General features: G+C 39.5%; 1 protein-coding gene across 1 annotated transcript in view; it reads left to right on the plus strand.

The window, feature by feature from the left end:
• Positions 1-23757, plus strand: part of UTP20 (UTP20, small subunit (SSU) processome component, homolog (yeast)) — a 115021-nt gene that overhangs the window by 70304 nt on the left and 20960 nt on the right. The window contains exons 30-45 of the mRNA XM_006888529.1: positions 5816-6042; positions 6567-6711; positions 7843-7930; positions 10076-10219; positions 10407-10457; positions 10560-10712; positions 12421-12576; positions 12926-13066; positions 13511-13648; positions 16135-16274; positions 16631-16713; positions 17463-17758; positions 20399-20538; positions 20754-20910; positions 22006-22104; positions 23422-23589. Of these exons, the coding sequence (XP_006888591.1) occupies positions 5816-6042; positions 6567-6711; positions 7843-7930; positions 10076-10219; positions 10407-10457; positions 10560-10712; positions 12421-12576; positions 12926-13066; positions 13511-13648; positions 16135-16274; positions 16631-16713; positions 17463-17758; positions 20399-20538; positions 20754-20910; positions 22006-22104; positions 23422-23589 (2326 nt within the window). The remainder of the gene's footprint in view (positions 1-5815; positions 6043-6566; positions 6712-7842; positions 7931-10075; positions 10220-10406; positions 10458-10559; positions 10713-12420; positions 12577-12925; positions 13067-13510; positions 13649-16134; positions 16275-16630; positions 16714-17462; positions 17759-20398; positions 20539-20753; positions 20911-22005; positions 22105-23421; positions 23590-23757) is intronic.

Below are 23757 nucleotides of genomic sequence, written 5' to 3' on the forward strand. Positions count from 1 at the left end.
AGTCGCTTTGTTGTTGATTCAAAAACCTAACAACAACAACAACAACAACATAAAAATAGATGTTGTCGATAGCCTGTGTCATGCAGATGATAGAACCTTGCTTGCTAAAAGTGAGGAAAACTTGAAGCACTTATTGTAGAAGATCAAAGACTACAGCTTTCAATATGGATTGCATCTTAAGGTCAAGAAAACAAAGATTCTTACCACTGGACCATTAAGCGACTTCATGATGGATGGAGAAGAGATTAAAACTGTCAATAGGTTCATCTTCCTTCTATCCACAGTTAACTCCCTTGGTACCAGCAGTCAGGAAATCAGGAAATATATTACAGTGGGAAAGTCAACAGTTAGGGACCTCTCCAAATTACTGATGAACAGTGATAAAAATGTGAAGACTAAGGTGTGTCTGATTCAGGCCATTGTCTTTCTGTTCACCTACTGTACATCTAAGAGCTTGACAGTAAATAAGGATGACAGAAAAACAAATTGATGCCTTGAGTTTTAGTATTAGAGAAGAGCACTGAATATCCCATGGACTGCCAAAATGAATACAAATAGGTCTTGGAGAAAGTACAGCCAGAGTGTTCTTTGGAGGCAAAGATGATAAAGCTTCGCTCCACACACTTCGGGCATGTTTCTAGGAGGGGATATTGCTTGGTGAGGGACATAATGCTTGGAAGGGCAGAGGATCAGTAAAGGAGAAGATGACCCTCAACCAGGTGAACTGACACAGTGACTGCCACAGTGGACTCGAGTGTGTCGGGAAGAGTGAGGATCTGCTGTTCACAGAGTTACTGTGGGTTGTACTTGACAGTACCTAATAACAGTTAGAGCAGGTTGAGGCTTGAGTGGGCCAGTGGGAAAACAGAACTTCGTGATATGTTTTTAACAGTTTTTAAGTTTATTCATTATAATGATGATGATGACAATACTACATTAAAATCAATGATTAAAATAGCATTTTGTAATTTACTACAAGTTAACGTTATAGAATGTGTATCAACAAAGCCAGTATAGGTCTACTGTTTTCCATTTCATTAAAACTTAAAAGTTAGACGTTTTGGAATAAGTAGGGATATTCTGTCAGCTGTGCTACTTATACCGGCAGTTTATTTTGGCCTAGCAGAGGGAAAAACAGTACTTAATTACTACATAATCATTACTTGTTCTGCATGCTTGCTTAAAAACCAAAGCTGAGTTACCTTTAGCATTCTTTTTTCTCATTCTCTGCTTAAAGTTGGAGAAATTTCATAGACTTTTTTGGTTTCCTAAATTTATTCTTTTATTATTTTAAAATTCTACAGAAATACACTTAACACTTATATTGGTCATTTTCCTGGTGCTGTTGTGGTTAAGGCACTTGGTGGTTATTCAAAGATCTGTGGTTAGAACCCACCATCCACTCCATGGGTCAAGGACAAGGCGGTCTGCTTCCCCAAGAATTTACATGCAGCCTTGGAAACACTGCGAGGGTAGGTCTGCTCTGTCCTCTGGGTACTCCCTGTAAGTGGCAGTCAGCTCAGTGGTGATAAGTTTTATCCTGATCATCTGTATGTTTTTGCTTCCTTTTGAGCTGTTTGCAGAACCTGCATTTATTGCTGGGGCAGAGATACCACCCTCTAGAGACAAGATGCTTGTTTACCAAGCAGTGAAAATGTTACAAGTGTTGTTTGCCTAAATTGTGGAAACAGACTTAAGTTTGCCCTTGTCTGTGTTGATGAGTGGGAAAATACAAGATTTAGTTTAGTGATATCAAAATTCTGGCACTGGCTTTTACAAAACTAGCACCTACTATTGTAACTGACTTGATTTTTTTTTTTAAATACTGAACATTTCTCCATATCAGTAAGTTGTTTTCACAACAGAAAAAAATCTTGACACAGGAAAACTTGTTTTATTTTACTGGTCGATAGAGATCTTTTAATTTACTTTCCAGTTTGATAAAGTTATTTCATATTTGCTTTGATCACTGAACATTTATGAGCAACACTTCATAGGAAAACTTGAGAACTCGTTTATGATTATGTAACCTTTGGACAAATAACCCTTGAGGGATTGTCGTCCAGGCAGACTTTATGATAATAAATTAGTTTCTTTATTACCCGAGTCTTAACCAGGAGTCCTGGTGGTACAGTGGTTTTATACTTGGCTGCTAACTGAAAGGTTATTTTTCAAACCCACCAACTGCACCATAGGAAAAAGACGTCCTCCTTCCTTCAGAATTTACTGTTTTGGAAACCCAGTGGTTTCAAGGGGCAAATCTCTCTGAAATGGTTCTACTCTGTCCTGCAAAGTTGCTGTGGGTCGGAATCAACTCAGTGACAGTGAAGTTAGGTTTTGGTTTGGTGTTTTTAAAAAAAAATGAAAATCCTCAAAATAAAGAGCCACATCCTTAGATACCAGCTCATTCAGTTCTTCAGATTCTTTCTTTCTTGGTTAGAAGTTATAGAAACACATAGCAGTAGAGGCGGTAACTATAGAACGTTCACCCCTCTCCCCCTTTCTCTTTTTGTAATACTCACTTGAAAGAAATGTCTAGAAAGATTGACTTCCCTTGACATTCTCATGGCGGTTGGTATGCATATTTCTTTGCATATGAAAGAGTTAGCAATGGCCCTTTTTAGCCACTTAATGGAAATGTTACTTCTCAGTGAAAAAATGCAAATTTTGCTTCTGAGCATGTGTACAGATGTTTAAACACATTTTTCATCTACCCGGTGATCCGGGATTTTCCTGCACATTTGTACAAATGCAGGTAGAACCAATCTAGTGCCAGTGTCTTTAATCTTACAAGAGAATGAATTGCTGAAAGTAGATAAAAACTCAGGACAAGAAATCCTCGCTTAGTAGCTAGCTGGAATCATTTTCTATTCTGTTAACTAAACTGTGACACTCTTGGACATGAAAAAGTGGGAGTCAAGGATTCTGAAGCTTCGTCTGACATACTTTGGGCATGTTGCAAGAAGGGACTGGTCCTTGGAGAGGGACATCATGTCTGGGAGAATGGAGGGACGGCACAGGAGAGGAAGACCCTCGATGAGATGGATCATTTCTTTGAGTGGAGTGGTGGGAATGAATGTGTTTGAGACAGGGAGGTTGGCACAGGATAGAACGGCATTTAGGGCTCTTGTACATAGGGTTGCTGTGAGTTGCAGGCAACTCAATGGCATATAACAACAACTACAGCAACATAAATAACTAAGCCAGGACAGCAGTGTGAACTGGGACTGGACCAGGTCACTCTGAGTAGCAGCTTTGATTCTGACATGATCTTCTCTGTATGATTTACTCTCTTGTCTAAACTCTGGCTACATCTGCAAGGAATATGCTACAGTATCAGGTTACTTTGTTCAAGAAAAAGTTTGGTCACTTTTGGCCTTGTATTTGATTTGAATGGGCCCTTAGCTAAGCTTTTGCCAGGAGTTGAAAATAGTTTTCATGACATTTCTATTTAAAAGAAAACATACAACATCCTAATTGTACAAATTGACTCTACATAAGCCTAATTTCAAATCCTGCTTTAGCATTTACTTTATTCCTTGGCAAAGTTGCCCTCTGTGGGTATCAGTTTCACAACCTGTAGGAAGCTCTGGTGGCCTGATGGCAAGATACAGTGCTGCAATCCCAAAGGCACAGGGTTCGAAGCCACCAACTGTTCTGCGGGAGAAGGATGGGCAGTCTCCTTCTGAGTGATTAACTGCCTCTGAAAACCCTCTGGAGGGTCAGTTATGGTTCTGACTTGATGGTACACAACAACAAGATGAAAATAATAACCTATCTCATTAAAATTAGAAATAGCATTCATAAAATACCTTATTAATAAAAACCCCAACACCCAGATGTCTTGCTGTCAAGTTGATCGGAACATATTAGAACTGCACTCGAGGATTCCCAAGGCTGTAAATCTTTATGGAAGCAGATTGTTGTGTCTTTGTCCTGTGGAGTGACTGCTGTCATGTGCTGACCCTCCACTGGGTTTACAGATAGTGAACATGCAGGAGGAGATTGCCCATCTGTCTCCTGTGTGGCAGCTGGTAGATTTGAACCGTGTACCTTTGCATTGCTTTGCAGTGACCTAGTGGTAAAACGCTGCACTGCAGTCCTGAAACCACCAGCTGCTGTGCGGGAAATGGACAGGCAAAGGTTTTCCTTTTCTGAAAACCCACTGGAGGGTCAACTATTGGTTGATTCTGACTCAAGGCACGTAACAGCCACAGCCTGTGTGTTAGCAGCGTAATTCCTTTTCCACTAAGTCTCCAGACCAAAAACTAAATCACATTACACTCTGCAGTTAGGGAATTCTCCACATGATTGAGCAGTGATAGTGTCAGTTTGAGGACAAAGGTGTGTCTGATTCAGGTCATGCTCATTCCGATCACTTACTATGCATCTGAGAGCTGGACAATGAATAAGGATGATGGAAAAAGAATTGGTGCCTTTGCGCTGTGGTGCTGGAGAAGAGTACTGAACTTCCCATGGACAGCCAAGGGAATGAATAGATACGTTTTGGGGAGGGTGCAGCTGGAGTGCTCTTTGGAAGCAGGAATGATGAGCTTTGCCTCACATACTTTGGGCATGTTGCTAGGAGGGGCCATTCCTTGGAGAAGGACATGATGCTGGGAAGGGTGGCAGGTCAGCAAAGGAAAGGAAAACCCTCAATCAGGTGGATTGACAAGCTGACTACTGCAATGGGCCCTTGGGTGTCAGGAAGTGTGAGGATGGCACAGGATAAAACAGGGTTCAGATCTTTTGTTCATAGGGTCACTGTGAGTCGTACTCAACTCGACATCACCTAACAACAAGAAGCCACCAGAGCTCCAAAGAGAGACTAGTAGATTTAACAACAGATCTTTTTAAATTAACTCCTGGGTTTTGTTTTGGTTTTGTGTCTCCACCCCTAGTTGACTCATCTTAACCATTCCATCACCAAGGTTCCTGAGTCTACCCATACACATTCACCTGAAAACCCTAGCATTGCGACTTGCAACTTAGTGCAGGCCAAAGGGGATATTTATTGTGTTGAAAGATGCAGCATTCAGAGAGAAATAGATTCTATGTCACAGGGGTTGGTAAAGAATGAATCCATCCCCAGGCCTGAAAGACTCGCGCTGATGGTAGGAACACTTACACCGGGACACCATACCAGCAAAGTCCAGGCAGCATGGGTTTTCCAGCCAAGGCCAAACTTACACCCACCTTCTAGCCAGGACTCGGTGCTGACAAATAGTGGGAAGGTCACACTGAAAAATTTCAAATTTGGTTTTGGCACTTGTTAAAAAGAGCTCAAGCACTTTAACATGCTGAGTTAGCACTACCTACCTACAACTTTCTTTACAGCAGATACTGAGTAAATAATACAGGCAGAGGTTCCTGGGTGGTACAGATTGTATCCAACTGCAGACCATCGCTGGTCTGAACTCCCCCAGTGACAGAAAAAAGTCCTAGTGATCTGCTCCCCTTTAGATCACAGTCAATAAAACTCTGCAGCGCTCACTTGGTGATACACGGAGTCACCATGAATCTGACTGACAGCACAGGGCATCCATTCAGCATGTACTGACCTTTGTCAAAAGGACATAGTTGAATGTGTTCGAAAACACTGTTGGAGGATGCCCAGTAGGAAAAGACTTTAAAATGTAGGTGAAGAGAGATCATACCCTGCATTTTTAACTTTTACCTTTTTGGAGGGAATTTATCATAGAAGATTGGCGTGGATGTGACACAGTCTGTTTATGTGTGCATATTTGTTAAGTTATTGAAACTCATGGAAAATTTTCTAGGAAAGAAGGTGATTATGCCAATGTTTTTCTTGCAGGTATTTCCCTCTTCTGGCTAAACAGAAGCCTGGACATCCAGAGTGTGATATTTTGACCAATGTTTTTGCAATTCTGTCAGCAAAGAATCTCTCTGACGCCACAGCCAGTATTGTGATGGAAATCGCCGATGACCTCCTCAACCTTCCAGATTTTGAGCCCACAGAAACCGTTTCGAACTTGCCTGTCACAGGCTGCGTGTACTCTGACATGGCAGAAAATGCAGACGGTACGTGTGCCAGACAGAGCGTTTGATCTTGGGCTTCCAAGGTAGCTGCTGCTGGTTCACTCTGAAAGGAAAAGGCCAGTAGAATTTGACAATTGATAACCTGGTCTTTTAATTGTACTTTTCTCCAGAAATTGATGATATTAATGAATATAAGTTGACTTTACTGTGTAGTAGTTAGAATTCAGATGGTCAGCTTTCTGAGAGGCTCCACCTGTCCTTCGGGAAGTTATCGAGTCCTTTCCACTGTCACGTCTTCCTCTCCGCATGCTTTCTCAGCATTGCCTTTGCCACCACCGTCTTTACTACCATCCATTTAAATAAAACTGTGAGGTCTCATACATTCTTAACTTAGAGACATGGCTAGTTTGATTAAGAAGAAAGTAATTTTTTAGAGTTGAACACCTATGATTACCTTTGCTTAGCAGGTCAGTGCTTTTTAAAAAAAATCCATCATTATGAAGATACAGTTATGCTTTAAGAAAGTAGCTTGTTAAAATCGAAACATTCTTCCCTGTCTATTTCAGAGTCTCTCACGATAGGAGGGAGGTTAATTCTACCTCACGTACCTGTAATTCTTCAGTATCTCAGCAAAACCACAATTAGCGCAGAAAAGGTGAAAAAGAAAAAGAACAGAGCACAAGTCAGCAAGGAGCTTGGCATTCTTTCCAAGTAAGTGACATATTCGTGTTAAAATACAATTGCCACCATGGTTTTCTGTTTTTTAAAAAATTGTAATTCATTTTCCACTTGTTTGAATATAGTTGTAAGAAGTAAAAATGGTTTCCAGTGTCTCAGATGCCTCTTACTGTGGCCTATTGTCTGTTGCAGTATTCATAAGAAGCTTTTTACTGCACTTCATTTAATTATACTAGAAGGAACAAACTTTAAAATTCTAACACAGACTTCTAGATCTGTTTGTTTAGCCTTTGTAAATTTTGTTTAAAGTTTTTAGTTATGTGAGATTCCATTATTTGTTTGAGCTTATTTGGCAAAAATTAAGAGCAAGTTGGTTGATTGGGTTTTGAAGAACTAAGATCCTGCAAGCATTTCCAAAGAATCTGTTTGGCAGTAGATCCAGTAATGTATAATAATACATATTAATGATTTTTGTCAAGGGCAAGGAGAGTGATCCTGCATGCCAGAAATGATCCCCTTCTTAAACTTTAAATTGACTAGTTGCCTTAATAATTGTTGGAAATTTATCATTTCTACTATTTTCAGCAAGAAGAACCAGGATATGTTACATCCTTCCAGGAAACCTTTATGTGGTGCCTTTTTTGATTTTTTCTCTCTTAATTACATAGAGTGAGGGACCATGTAAATGTACTTAGTACATTTCATCACAAAATATATAGTAGTGAAAGAATTTTAGAGATGGGCACAAGGAAGATCAGCGTTTACAAGATCTGCTGTTCCACTTACTCGCCACGTGGCATTGGTTTCTCTGAGTCTCCATTCCCTCTGGATAAAATGGACTAATCATTCCTACTACCCTGCCAGGCTGTTGCAGGCATTATAATGAAATCTTGTACACAGAGCTCTTAATAGCACATAATACTTCCAGATCCTGGAAAAAAATTAATTTTCTTGTACAGAAAAGACATAACAGTGTTTACCACGTATAGTTAGACACTGCAGAAGAAATAAAAGTAGTTACCTTAAACCCAATGTTGGAGAGAAGAAGAGTGGGCCTAGTCAGTGATTGAGCTTTAACTTTTTTCTACGTGTCACATGCGTAGGGCAGTTTATTACTCTTCAGTTGCACATCTTCCTGACAAATCTGTTTTCTCCCCTCTTTAGGATCAGCAAGTTTATGAAAGACAAAGAGCAGAGTTCTCTACTCATTGCACTCCTCCTTCCTTTCCTCCACCGTGCCAACATTGCCGAGGTACAAGTTCATTGACTGTGTCTTTGAAGTCGTATTTAGTCACTTATTTGTGAGCAGTGCTTTCATTGGTTAAATTCTATAATGTATTTGTCGCAAATAGCTTTAAAGACTGCACACAGAAATAGGAAATTGAGAATGAAGGGGAATAAATTGGGATGGAGATAGCCATTAGATTTTGTGTTGCCATCTCCCGTAACAGGAAAAGTATTCAGCCCTCATTGTCTGTGTTTAACTTCTAATCCAGTTTGTTGTTATTGCATTGTATCGTTGAGTCTAAACGACTGATAGCTGACCTTCCAGTGAGTTTTCAGTAACAGTAAATTGAATGGGAGGAGATTGCCCATCTTTCTCCTGAAGAGGATCAGGTGGGTTCAAGCCACATGCCTTTGTGATGGGAGCACCGCTCCATACCACTAGGCCACCAGAGCTACATTTAATCCTGGGTGGGATTTTCTTTTTTTCCCTGTGACTGTACTCAATAACAAGGATTCCTGGTAGCTTAGTGAGTAAGATGTCAAGCTTCTCACCAAAAGATCAACAGTTTTAATCTACTAGGCCCTTGTAAGTGAAAGATGGATCTTAGCTCTGGTAAGATTTGCAGCCTCCGAAACCCATTGGAGGGTCGTTATGAGTCTGAACCAACTCAGCAGGAAGAGTGGAATAATCAGTAACATACCTGGAACCCGAGGAGTGCATTGCACAGTCATATGTGTGGGTCACAGAGCCAGAACTTGAATGAAAAGCCTGATTATTTTAATACTCAGGCATATCTAAAGATTTCGTGATGAATTTTATTAGGTAAATCTGCTGTCATGGACCTCTTCAGAGTACCGAGAAGCAGCGATGCCAGTCTAGAGACTAAGGTGCACCTGATCCAGGCCATGGTTTTTGCAGTTACTTGCTATGCATCAAAGAACTGGGTAGTAACTAAGGATGACAGAAAAAAAGAATTGATGCCTTTGCGTTGTGGTACTAGAGAAGAGTCTTGAACATACCGCACATCTCCAAGAAAACAAATATGTGTGTCTTGGAGAGGGTGAAACTAAGTTTCTCCTTAGAGACTATTATTTTGAAGCTCTGTCTCACAGATTTTGGGCACATGGCCAGGAGATGCTGGTCCTTGGAGAAGGACTTCATGTTGGGAAGGGTGGAGGGATAGCACAGGAGAGGAAGACCCCAGATGAAATGGATTGATGCAGTAACTGGGCAATGGGGGTAGGTGAGTCAGAATCAGTGAGACTGGCTCAGAACAGGGCAGGCTTCAGAGCTGTTGTACGTAGGATTTCTGTGAGTTACAGGTGACTCGACACCACATAACAATCTAAAGATTGCTGTTAGGATTTTTAAATCCTGGTGTAGGCTTGATTGGAAGAGAGCTCCATTAGCTTACAGTCATTTAGAAAAAGATCTCAGTAGTTACCTTGAGCACCTTCTCTCACTTAATAATTCAGTGTGTCCTTTTAGTCACCACACGCATTTTGTTGGTTCTTTATTACTGGACAATAGGCAAAATTGTGTTTAAGACTGCATAGTCTCCAAATTAAAGGACTCTACTGTCGATGTCATTAGGTGCCAGCAATCTGGCTATTACTCATAGGAAGTCCAAGTGCAGCAGAGCTAAACCCTGCCTGATCCAGTGTCATCCTCACACGCTGCTGTGCTTACGCCCATTGTGGAAACCACAGCGTGTGTCCATCGCGTTTGGCATCTTCCTCCCTTTGGTGACCCTCTGTTTTTCTAAACATGATGTCATTCCCCAGGAACTGGCCCTCCAACAGCCTGTCCAGGAAGATTCCCCTTTGGCATCCAGCCATACTTCTTCCACGACAGATTTGTGCTTGTGTGAATCTGTAGTGTATTCAGTACTCTCCACCAGCACACAGTTCAAAGGAATCTCTCTTCTTCAGTTCTCCTTGTTCATTGTGCAGTTGTCACATGCATATGAAGCAGTTAGGGGCGTTTTAGTGTAAAATAATAATGTTCGCTGCAAGACTAGCAAGTAATTTTGTAATTAGTACTATTGTACATCCTTAATTAGTTAAGTGAAATAGTTTAGTGTGTTTTTGTTTTGTTTTTTTTTTCTTTTTAAGTGAACTGGTTTCATAAATTAATGAGATAAGATTTTTCTTTCCTTTTCTTCTTCAGGAGACAGAGCTTGATATTCTGGTGACAGTGCAAAACCTGCTGAAGCATTGCTCGGACCCTACCAGCTTCCTCAAACCTCTGGCAAGGCTCTTCTCAGTTATTAAGAACAAGTTGTCTCGGCAGTTGCTTTGTTCTGTTTTCCAGGTCTGTAATAGTTCTTTTGACTCCGAATCCTTCCTTTCCTGAGTCAGTGACTGTAACATGTAAAGCATAATAGTGTTTTTGTTGGTGCCAGTATGATATTTCTGTATGAATTTTTGTAGAGAGAGGGAAAGACCATAAAAAAATGGTTTTTATCCACTTAAAACAGTATTTTTTTTTTTCTTTATAGACTCTTTCTGATTTTCAAGGTGAATTAAAGTATATTACTGATGTTGTCAAGGTAAGAAAGAAAAAAATTTTTCTTCAAAAATACTATCTTTTTTAAAAAAGACTTGCACACCATAACTTATGTGACTTTAAATGCCCTTTTTTTTTTTGATAGCTTAACGCCTTTGACCAAAGACATCTTGATGATATCAACTTTGATGTTCGCTTCTCAACATTCCAGAGCATCACAGCTCACGTCAAAGAAATGCAAACAATAGATGTCAATTACTTGATTCCAGTTATGCATAACTGTTTCTATAATCTCGAGGTAGGTCCTTATAACAAGAAACTATGAATCATCTTTCACTGTTTTAATAATACAGCTTTATACCTTAATTCTTCTAAATGTGTTTTTGGTTTAGTTTGTTCTTTTATTGAGGGGCACAAGGGTTTAGAAAGGAGCTCTGGCATAGTCTTTAGTTTGTTTCTGTGCTCACCAAAAGGCAGGGCATCTCAGGTGGTTCCACACCACCACACGCACAATCCCTTCCCATTAAGATTCCCAGCCTCAGAGACCCAACAGAGGGTTGCTAGGTGTTGGAATCGACTTGACAGCAGTGAGTTTGAGTTTTTAAAGCTTTTAATTAAAAAAAATTTTAGTTGCAGAATTTTTTGTTTGGGAAGAAATATATTGCTATTCTTTAATATGAAAGATAAACAAAATACTGTATGTGGAGTCACATTTAAAAAGTCAGATGAGGTATATGTTACAATAAATGGCTACCAGAGGCAGTAGGGATTCTGAATTACTTATTATGCATCAGAGAGCTGGACAATGACTAGGGATGATAGAAGGATCATCCTTTGAGCTAATGCCTTTGAGCTGTGGTGCTGGAGAAGAGTATTGAATATACTATGGACAGCTAGGAAAACAAACAAGTTTGTCCTGGAGAGCATAAAGGCAGGCTGCTCCTTGGAGGCAGGGATTCTGAGGCTTTGTCTGACATACTTTGGGCATGTTGCAAGTCAGAATCAGTCATTAGAGAAGGACGTCATGCTTGGGAGAGTGGAGGGACAGTGCAGGAGAGGAAGATCCTCAATAACATGGATTGATTCCATCACTGGGGTAATGGGGATAGGTCTGTTGGAGACAGTGGGATTGGCACAAGATAGGGCAGAGTTTAGGGCTGTTGTACATCGGGTCTCTGAGTTGCAGGCTACTCAGCGGCACATAACAGCAACAACAACAATGGGGATGGAGTTGCAGGTGAGGTCCATCAGTTGCACCACAGGGAAAAAGATGAGCAATCTCCTCTCAGAAGGTCAATTCTGAGCTGGTTCTGGACTCCATGGCTATGATTTTGCCTTGGCTTTTTGAGAGGATACACTAAGGAAGGAATAGGATTGGCTGCCATTGAATGAAGGGGTTTTTTAAAAATAGTTTATCCTTTCTTGTTGAAGATGAGACAGTAAACAGAGGGTTAATCTATTTTACATGTCATGTTGAATGGAAATCTAAAATGGAAAAAATAAAACCCATATAAGTGGCAATAATACTCTCTTTTTTTTTACTTTTTCTAGTTTTTCATCTTATGTTAAAGAACCTTAAGAATTAAAAATCCCCACCTGGTTCATTAAGTTAGTAACAGCATTGCTTAACTAACTACTTCACAAAATCAGAAAAAAATAGATCTGCTAAACAGAATTATACATGCCAATTTTCAGTGATAATGACCTGAAATTGAATATTGAAAGCTGGTTTTATTGAACCTCTTATTCTTACATTGGGGGATAAAACTTACTTAAAGGTACTTTCTGACATTGAACCATATTTCTCAGTAATTATGATTTTTCAGTCATTAATTATATTAATCTCATCCCTACATTTGTTTTTCCTGACGCAGGAAGCACTTGTACATTTCTGAGTGGTGATGTTTACACAGTGCAGTGGTAGATTTATGTAAACAGTCTGATTGAGAAATAATACTGCATTTTATCAGTACTGCACACAAAAATTTGTTTCTTCCTCTTTCCAGTTAGGAGACATGTCTTTAAGTGATAATGCCAGTGTGTGCCTGATAAGTATCATCAAAAGACTAGCTGCCTTGAACTTTACAGAGAAGGAATATCGAGAACTCATTCAGCGTTCACTCCTGGAGAAATTGAGAAAAGGGTTGAAGAGCCAGACAGAGGTAATGGGATTTGCAGTTGTCGCTTTGAATACCTGACAGTTTGTTGTTTGCTTGTTTTCTTTTTTTGACTGTTCTTGAACAACAATCAGGCTTAGTACATTTAATTAAAATACTTGAGTGTGAAAATATTTATCAGATTTTTAATGGGTTTGTCTGAATGGAAAGGAGAGCAGTTTTGTTTTTTATGTTTGTTTTTTGACATTTTTACAGCGGATATCTTTTCTTGAAAAAAATTAGTATCCTTTTAATTTTAGTATTGGGGTTTGGGGATTTTTTTGTATTTTCTAGGGTGCAAATTGCTAGTTTGTTTTAAAATCTTTCCCCAAACCCTCTTCAACTCTATTTGCAGAGTATTCAACAGGATTATACGACACTGCTTTCCTGTCTAATCCAGACCTTTCCAGATCAACTGGAATTTAAAGACTTGGTACAGCTTACTGATTACCATGACCCAGAAATGGACTTCTTTGAGAACATGAAGCACATTCAGGTAAAAGACAGTTTTACTTTCTTCTGGCCATAGGAGAAGCGTTTCTCTAAATGAGCCATCCTCCCTCATTGAGAAAGGCACATTTTAGCTTCCCGAAAACCATAAATAGAAGTTTCCCATACCAGGATCTCTATGGTCATCGTCATATTTGCATATAAGATGATCACATCTTGTCATGTGATTTCTTTGGCAGCATCACAAGCCACAATTAATAATAGTGTCACATTTCTCTGCCTTTTTATAAAAAGTGTAAATGCTTTCAAACCCATTGTTCCATAAATGCTAAGGATTATGTCTCTGGAAGCAGATCACAGCACAGGTGTTTGCTCATGTAGCATATGGACTGTGTTTCACTTGTTTATTCTTTTCATGGAAAAAGAACACTATACAGAAATGCAGCTGGTCTGGGTGAGCGTTTTCAGTAATATTTTACCTAATTCACAGATTCACAGAAGAGCACGAGCCCTGAAGAAACTGGCAAAGCAGCTGATGGAAGGCAAAATTGTGCTGTCTTCTAAATCTCTTCAGAATTACATTATTCCTTACGCCATGATGCCAATTTTTGATGAGAAAATGCTCAAGGTAGGCAGTAAATGAGCTGCTACACCACTAAGCTTCTCCTCATACCGTGATGCTTCCAAGATAGATGGCTTTGGTGGCATCCCTGGTGATGCTGCCACAATAATCAGAAGCTCAGAATCACTCTAAAGCACTGTGAACTATGCCTACACAGTAAACACTATATATTTACTATTAACAGCTCACAAAAGGATAGGCAGAAAATACATTCCAGATACAGAAATGGTCCTCTTACTAAGATGGCATGCTTTAGTTATTTTTTCATGGGACTTAATTACGATAAACTTCACCAATCAGCAGGAGTCATTGTTTTCCCAACCAACAGCTGCCTCTTCTTAAACACTTTGACTAGGGAGTAGAGTGAGAATATGTAAGTATCTCAGCGACACAGAGTTGGAGCTGATATTGGAACTCTGGGATATCTTAACCATTATACTGCACAGTGCTTAAGCCAGATGGTAAAGACTTGGAAAATACTTGTTACTGACTAAAATAGATGACAGGGAGTGCGGGAGGCCTGGCCTGTGGGGAGTGGTGCTGCTAGTGCAGAGGCAGCCTCTCGGGCAGTTCATATCCTCCAGTGGCTCCACGGGAGAATCTAAAACGCTCTGGAGGACACCGCTGAGATGGTCTGACTTGGTGCCGTGGAGTTGAGTGAAAAGAGATGAATATGAAAGACTTCATATTAAATAATGACAGAAAGTGGAGTCTAGTTGAGGTAATGTCAGGGCTGTGACTAGAATTTATACTGTGTTGATTACATGGCCTGTGCAGTGATGAATTTTCTCTGTTGTTTCAAGATTTGAAATATTTAAAACACGTAATTAAAATTATACTCTTTTGAATTCTACTTGGAATAAGCCATTAAATATAATCAGTTCAAGGTGTGATGGAAGTAAAATAGGAAAAAGACATAGATGGGGGGAATTATGTACAGCGTTGATTGGGGTTAACATGGCATATCGCTTTCTAGCCTTTTAACTTTTTTGTCTGTTTGCATCATTGTATTTACAGAGTTGACTTGTAAGCAGCATACAGTTGGGTTTTGAGTGTTTTTTATTCAGTCTGACAATTGGATGTGTTTTGTTGAGTACCATTGAGTTGTAACCAACTCATAGTTGACTGTCTGGTGGATTTTTCAGAGGCAGTTAATTGCATGGGAGAAGAATGCCCTTGTCACTCTCTAGGAGCAGCTGGTCGATTCAAACCACATGCCTTTGGGTTGACAGCATAGCTCCTTAGCACTAGGCCACCAGAGTTCCCTATTGGATATTTAGATTATTTATTCTTTTCTTTTTTTTTTTTTTTTACTTTATTATTTTTGTGTGCATGTACCGTCAAATCAGATCTGACTGGTACAGGAGGAGATTGCCCCTCCTTCCCCAGCAAAGCATCTGAGATTATTTATTCTTAATACAAGGGAGCTCTGGTGGCCTAGTGGCAAAGAAGCTACACTGCAATCCCAAAGGCATGTGGTTCGAGTCCATCAGCTGCTCTGTGGGAAGAGGATGGGCAATCTCCTTCTGTGTGATCAACTGCCTCTGAAAACCCTCTGGAGGGTCAGCTTTGGGTCTGTTCCAACTCTACAGTACACACAACATACTTAGTACAGTTTTTAATATGGTTGAGTTTAAATCTATACCAATGGTATTTCTTTTCCATTTATCACATTTCTCTTCTTCCTATTGGAGGAAATACTTTTATTATTTTATCTTATCCTCTCTATTGATATCTTGGCTATCAGTGTACAGGTTTTATCCCCATACATTTCACTTCTCTGTCAAGACTTTGCTAAAACCCAAGATCTTTGTAAACACCTTTACTCGTTCTGATATTCTGCTCTGAGCTCTAGCTACCATGACTTTTCATATTTTCAACCCTGTCTCACCTCAGAATCATTGGATTTTGTTTCGATTCTTTGTCCTGTGACCACACAGTAACCTAGGTAATATAAGCCATCACCCATTCCCTTCTCTCAGGGATTGTACTGAACAGGTTCATACTCAGAATGAGAAAACTGTTGTTTCATAAATTTTGTAGAATTTTCCATTTATGGGTTTTGATTCCATCATCCCTGTTCCCCGTCATGGTGGACAAGAAGTCTTCAAGGCATTGTACATTTTGTTTTAAGTGCTTGTACAGTGCAGTCTGTAATTAACTTTGGCCCTTATCAACTTACACAGTCTTAAAATGATACTTACTTATCAGGGTAGCCTGAGTGAAAAGTTCTCAACTGAAAAGTGAAAAGAAAACCTCAGTGTTCTTTAGAGAATAGTGTCTTGTCTTTTCATTGAAAGCATCTTTTCCTAGGACGGAGGTGATAATAATAGCGGTTGTCATGTGTACCGCTCCTAGGGTTCAAATGAAAAGCATTCTTTCCTCTCCCTAATGATTGTGCACCTGGAGTGTAAGCTTTTTTATATACTGATTAATTTTTTATTTATTAGGAAATACTTGTCCTGTATTAATGCTCTTGATTTGTTTTACAGCATGAAAATATAACCATAGCTGCCACAGAGGTTATTGGAGCAATATGTAAACATCTCTCCTGGCCAGCATATATATATTACTTGAAACATTTCATTCATGTCCTGTTCACAGGACAGATCAATCAAAAGTTGGGTGTCAGGTATAATCAGACTTCTTATTTTTTTTTTAAAAAATGTGATTTTAAAATTATTTTCTGACATAATCTCTTTTTTCTTTTTTTTAATATTTTTTTTATTGGGAAAAACATATTGGAGGTACAAGGAGGTGAGGGTTGGGGGCAGGACATAATCTCTTTTTAAACTGTTTCTTTTTACACTGTATTAACAAAGTGAGGTTAATGTATTTTAAAGTTAAAAAAAAACCCTAAAATTAATGAAAATAATCATAATGTCTCTTAAAAACTTTAAATTTGCTCTCTGAATGAAAATCTGTCCTTTCACTAGCCAAATTATATTAATAATGAAATTAACGTCGCTGTATCATTTTTCCTAACAGTTTGCTGGTGATAGTGTTAGAAGCATTCCACTTCGATCACAAAACTCTCGAAGAGCAAATGGGGAAAGTTCAGAATGAAGAAAGTATGTTTTTAAAGTTTCTTAAACTAGGTTTTCCTCTCCTCCTTAGATAATTTCTGATCATGAATTAAAGAATGCAGAACTTCATCTCTTTAGAATGATTAAAAGAAGTTCAAAAGTATGCTATGTGTATCCTCATCAAGTCTTATTTAACTGTGGAGAAGCAGCTGGTAGATTCAGATCCGCTATCTTTGGGTCAGCAGCGCAACTCCTTACCCATTAGGCCACGGAATTAGGGAACATTGGCTACCTTTGTAAATGTAATGCTTGTGAAAAGTAGATTTTGCTTTAGAAACCTTGGCCAACCACAGTCCTTGGGACGCTTTCTGTTAGTTAGGACTCTGCAGCCCGGCCTCTCACTGGCTCCCATCATGCCTCACACTCTAATTGACAGTTTACTCATTAGACAGGAGTGGTGTCCACTTCCTAAACAACACACCTCTGGAAACTCAATGAACTTTGATAAATGTCATTTGTTGTAGAGAGGTTTCAGGCCTTTTGTTCATAGGGTCACTGTGAGTCGTGCTCAGCTTGAAGGCCGTCAGCAACAACAACAGACTCAAGTATGAGAAATTCAAGTCCTGGCCTTCTCATTTATATGTATTTGTCTCATGCACTTCTTACTTCTTGTCCATAGTTGATGATTAAATATTTTTTAATGATCTGTCAGACATTAGTGGAAAAGCCTTCTGAACACAATTGTGTATTTCCTTATTTGATTTAAGGTGATTTTTGTTGCTTTCTAAACCTAGACACAGTCGAAATGACTGAGGTAGCAGAGCATGAAGCCATGGAGTTAGAAGAAGGAGGTGAGGAGGGAGAAGAAAAAGAAAACACCTCTAAGAGTCTGTCGGACAACGACGAGTTGCCAGGAAATCCCGAGGCAGCAGATTCCGAAGAGACGCCCGCTGAGGAATCCGAGGGTCCCACAAAGCCCATCTCCTTCCTGCCTCAGAATAAGGAAGAATTGGAAAGAACAATTAAAAATATCCACGCAACCATAACTGGGGATATCCTACCCAAGCTGCATAAATGCCTTGCATCCACGGTAATCTTTCTGTTCGGGGGTCCAGGGAGAGTCTCTGTGAGCTGGGACTGGGTGGGGCCCTGTCTCACTGTTGCTGACAGATGTCAGGTTTGGGATTTCCCTTTATCTCCACATTCCGTGTTACATCACCCTCTGACGTCGCCAAACTCGGGCTCATCTACGCGGCTAGGATTTTGCTGTGGGGGATATATGATTGTCTCTAGAGTACATCTAAGATGACTCCCCTTTCTAAAACAAAGTTGTTAAAAATTAGATTATTTCCTTTTTTACTTCTTGACCACTGCGGCACTATTCAGAATCCATCTTTCCCCGGTAACTTAATGATCTCATATGCTAAGTGGATGACTTTATTAAATCCTGTGTGAAATTTCTCTCCTTACCATTTATGAGGCTGGAAGTCCTGACTCAGAGCACTAGTTGCAGAGGAGGGCTTTCTGTCTACCAGCTCACAGTTTAGGAGAGAGTCCCTTGTCTCTGCATCTGTGGGACCAGCATTCCTTGGAGACCTCCTTGTGTGTTAACATCATTCTTCCTCTGTGTTTCTAGGAAGTTTTTATCACAGCGACCGTGAGTCCAGAGAACACTGTTTGCTCCTAGCTCTTTCTTGGTGGTAGTAGTCCCTCCCTGTTTACCTGTCTCTTTCTCCTTTTGTCTCTTATAAGAGAAAAGCTAATGCAATCCATCACCCAGAAAAAAAAATCCCCTTACAACCTTATATTGGATCAAGGCTGAGACTCAAGTAAAACCTATTGCTTGCGTCCCCACAAATCTCTTGCAGCTGATTGGGTAATCACATCAGATCACTTCATGATTTTGTTGGTGTCTGTTGTGTCAGAACCAACTCATAGGTGGCCCACCAAAAGGTTTTCAGAAGCAGTAAAGCACATGGAAGAAGATTGCTCATTTTTCTCCCATAAAGCAGCTGCTGTATTCGAACTACGTGCCTTTGGATTGGCAGCACAACTCCTTACCACGAAGCCACTAGAGTTCCCTCGAGATCACTTCATGGTCACATCAAATCTCATCACACTGCTGCTAAACCACTGAGAATCATGGCCTGGCCAAATTGACATCTGTCCTTTAGGGGACACAATTCAATCCATGATAACCCAGTTAACAAAGAGAGCATTAAACAACTCATCCTCATGGTATCAGAACCATTAATTTTTCTGAACAAAATGGGGTTGGCAAGCTCTAGCCTGTGTGCCCAATCTAGCCCACAGATTGGTTTTATAAATAAGTTGGATTGTATACAGTCAGGCCTGTTTATTTTCATGTTGTTTCAGTACAGCAGTGCAGAATTAAGTCATTACAATATATATGGCGCATGAAGCCAAAAATATTTAGTATCTGGCCCTTGGCAGAAAAACTTCGCTGATTTTTGGTGTAAAATACTTCACTAACTTGGTTATTTTCTATGTTTGTATATAGATCATCTTAAGTGAGGCACTGTATTTGTTTTATACCAACAAGTAAATCGTTTTGCACTTGGATCAAAATGTATTCACTCAAAACTTAAAGCTCAACTTGACACAGATTTCTTGTGTTTCTTAAGTATTAGTTGTCCATCTGAGTCACGTCAGTGGAAGCCTGACTGTACTTTCTCTGTGTGCTCATTTTAAACTATTTATAGGAATAGAGAGCTCTGATGGCCTACAGGAAACAGGGTTAAGAGTTTTTGTTTTTATTCAAATCCATGCCACTTCTGTAAGTTTCATACAGTTTTCAGATTGTTTGGGTTTTATCTGTTTTCAGATAGTAAGAAACATGAGAAAGAGACATGAAAAGAGCTTACCATTGAAATGAAAGATTTCATTTAGGAATTCCCTTATCTTTGTCTTTTTTGTTTTACCTGAAACCTTTCTGGTGTTTTGTTTTTTTATATAAATATATTTAATTGTGATCTTAACAACAGTTTACAGAAAGATTAGGTTTTCATTCACTCCTTGTTGCACATTTTCTTTCTTCCTCTAGTCCTCCTCCCCTAGTTCACTTTGTAACACACCTCTTGTTCCAGATTATTTGCTGTCCTACATATAATACCTAATCCTACCTTTCAGACAGTCCTTCCTCTCATCTGTTCCCAGTGCTGTGTTCATTATCTGTCCACTCTTTTCCTGTTCATTCCTTCTACTCCCATCCCTTTGTGTCGTTCTGACTTTGTAACAGTGGTGCTGTACAGTGTTTGTCCTTTTGTGAATGAGTTATTTCACTCAGCATAATGTCTTCTGGGCTCACCCATGCTGTGTAGTATTTTACAAGTATTTTGATGCTGCTTAGTATTCCAATGCTGCCGTCCCTTCATTTGTTCATGGGTACTTGGACTCCTTCCATCTCTTCGCTGTTGTGAATAACATCAGTGTGCATCACCTGTTTGAGTCGCGGCTCTGGTTTCTTTAGGGTTTATTCCCAGTAGTTGGAAAGCTGGGTCAAATGGTATTTCTGTTTTCAGCTTTTCAAGAAAGCGCTAGACCACTTTCTATAGTGGGGGTACCATTTTACATTCCCACTAGCAGTAAAAGAGTTCCAGTCTCTCTACAACTTCACCAGCATTTGTTGTTTGCTGCCCTAATGAACTTCACTGTTGTTGCTGGGGTGAGATGCTACCTCAGAATTGTTTTAATGAAACATTTCTTATAGACCAAAAGAGAAGAAGAGCACAAGCTCATCAAGTCAAAGGTTGTGAATGACGAGGAAGTGGTTCGTGTGCCTCTGGCTTTTGCCATGGTTAAACTAATGCAGTCCCTGCCACCGGAAGTTATGGAAACGAATCTGCCAAGGTACATTAGGGGACACGTTAGGAGAGTTCAGTAAAACTCAAAATTACTTCTTGAACACCCTTTGTCAGTCGGAGCAGTCCTGTCACTCTTTGCTATGGTTTTGAGGTCTTCATTGGGAAATTTAGATTATAAGTAATTAAGATCTCTAAGGTCCTTATGTTTATTCTTGCTTCTGTTGACTTGTTTAATCCCTTTTTATATTTCTCATCTCCTAGTATTTTGCTGAAAGTGTGTGCCCTTCTCAAGAACAGAGCACAGGAAATCAGGGATATTGCACGCAGCACTCTCACCAAAATAATAGAGGATCTGGGTGTGCACTACCTGCAGTACATTTTAAAGGAATTACAGAGTACACTTGTGCGTGGTTATCAGGTAAAGTGCACGGTGGCCTTTATATTCATTTGGATTGTACTCGTGATGTTTGTATTCGTCTTCAGTAAGATTGATTTACTTCTAATCAATATTTAAGAAATCTGATCTTGAAAAGCTTCTTTATTATATTTATTAAGGAGATTAAGAGGCTCTCATTTACATGACTTGCTTTTTTCCTCTCTTGAATCACATTATATTTTGTTTTGTATTCTAAATTCTTTATATGATGCTTGTTGAGTGTACTGACTGGATTGTCCCACATGAGAATGTCTAAGAACATACACACAGTGAAATTTGTTTAAGAGTTGAAAATTTGCTATTGTTGATCATAATAACAGCGAATGCCAGGCAGAGTTCCAGGCTGTGGAGTTTCTTGGCCCACGCACAGTGTGATCATAGGCCCTACGGCACAGAGCTTGTCAGCAACACAGAACCTCCAGCCCTCCGGCTGGCCTGCAGGATCCACGTCTGCATTTTAATAAGACATCCCGGTGACTTAACATTGGAGAAACCACCGCTTACTATTTACCCAAGCAAGATTTATGGTGGTTAGCTTTATAACCTAATTCTATTGATAGATGAGCTTTCTTGAAAATTCAATGGTTTACAAGTCTGACACACTAAAAACATTAATCTTAACTTTATCTCTTTGTATAATTTTAAAGACAGTTGTTCAAGAGATAACCATACACATATTACATCACACTTGGTCTCTGTATCCCATTTTCTGAAAAATGCTGATTGTATAGTACTTAATTTGTTTGCTTCATGATACTTCATATATCTGTTAAATTTCATTCAACGTTTCCAGCATTCTTAATTCACAGGTTAGTTTTGAAGTCCCAAACTGTTAGTCCTTTCTTTATAAATCCCTGACCTGATTTCATTATCATGGTAGACCTGAAATAGGTAATATATTTCTGAACAGCTTTCATACTAAGTAATAATTTAGATTAAAACTTCAGTTAATGTCATTTATGACCTTAATCAGTGTTTCTCCATACAATAACTTTGACATTTTTTTAGTATTATTTTCTTAACCATCCATGTTCTTAGTAGACCTTGTATTTAATGTCTATATGTATGTAATTTTAGGTCCATGTGCTGACTTTCACTGTTTACACATTGCTGCACGGCCTCACACACAAGCTACAAGTTGGGGATTTGGACTCCTGCTTAGATATAATGATCGAGGTAAAACTTATTTAAAAGAATTCTGATTTCTTTAGAGAGCAGAGAACATCTCCACAAAAGAAATCATCAGATATATGGTGTGATGTTTAGATAAAAATGTGCTTGCCAGAGCTTTATTTATCGTTGTAGAAATTATGAATAATCAACTTTTTAAATTTGCTAATTGGATTAATCAGGGAAAATTAACATCTTGCAAAGACTAAATTTGCTATGAAGCCTTTTGTTCACCAGTAAGAACTGTAGATATTAATAGTTTTATCTCAAAATATTGACATTAACTTCAGTAATTAAGAACATTTTAAGAAATGCTTACAGAGAAATTAAGCTACCTTTTTGGTAGTGTCAAGAAGTACCTGTCCTTATACTTAAGCAATTGTTTATATAAGTTCATGTGTGTGTTTGGGTTTTTTCGTTTCCCATTAGCATTGCCCACCAGATGCTTCTTTTAGTATTTGTTTTTTGAAAAATTTATTCTTAAATTGTGTTGAAAACAAATCTAATAGAAAACCCTATTGTCTAGCTTCAGTCCTGGCCAATTTGCTTTCCTTTATTTGGCCATTGTTGTTGTTGTTAAGTGCCGTCGAGTTGCAGGTGACTCATAGCGACCCTATGAAGGAGAGTCCTCGAGCTTGGGTGCCTTTCATCCTCTCTCCAGGTTCATAGGGTTTCCGGAGGCAAGCTGTTATGGAAGTGAATGCCGCTCCTCCTTCCATGCTTGTTTTAATCGGGGAGCTCCACCCCACTCTCTGTCCGCATTGGGTGGCCAACCATTAATGTATTTGACACATCCGTGTCACAGTGTTCAGCCTCACACCAACCACAAGTGACCACTGGACGGCAACTTGTACACCAGGGCTATACGACCTAGAGGAATGTCTGAACAAAAACAATGAAAGACTGGCCTGAGGGCCATGGGTTAAAAGTCACCCACCTTTGTCTTGGCAGCATCATCTTGGTAGCACTGGGCCAGCTGATCGATCTCTCTCTCTCTCTCTGTTGATATTATTGTTGTTAAGTGCCGTCGAGTTGCAGGCAACTCATAGTGACCCTATGAAGGAGAGTCCTCGATGCTTGGGTGCCTTTCATCCTCTCTCCAGGTTCATAGGGTTTCTGGAGGCAAGCTATTATGGAAGTGGATGCCAGTCCTCCTTCCACACTTGTTTTAATTGGGGAGCTCCACCCCACTCTCTGTCCACATTGGGTAGCCAACCATTAATGCATTTGATGTTATTTGGCCATAGCCGTTCTTTTTATCAGAAACCACTTATATTGGCATTTTTCTCTATGTGACTGTAAATCCTTTTTATTCCCTCAAAGATTTTTAACCATGAATTGTTTGGTGCCATTGCTGAAGAAAAAGAAGTAAAGCAGATCCTCTCCAAAATCATGGAGGCGCGAAGAAGCAAGAGCTATGATTCTTACGAAATCCTGGGCAAGTTTGTAGGAAAAGATCAAGTTACAAAGCTGATCCTTCCATTAAAGGAGGTAAAGGCATGAATGCAGTTCAGAAAATCCCAACACTGGCAATATTACCGCTTCCTGAAAAGAACCTGCAAGGTTAACCCTACCACTGCATTTGAGCATCAGATTTCCCTTGATGCTGAGGACACCAGTGCCATATGTCCGCTAGATGGCAGCCCTGAGCTGACTAGG

The sequence above is a fragment of the Elephantulus edwardii genome, unplaced genomic scaffold, assembly GCF_000299155.1.
Source record: "Elephantulus edwardii isolate Elephantulus edwardi_28Jun2011 unplaced genomic scaffold, EleEdw1.0 scaffold00068, whole genome shotgun sequence".
Taxonomy (NCBI): domain Eukaryota; kingdom Metazoa; phylum Chordata; class Mammalia; order Macroscelidea; family Macroscelididae; genus Elephantulus; species Elephantulus edwardii.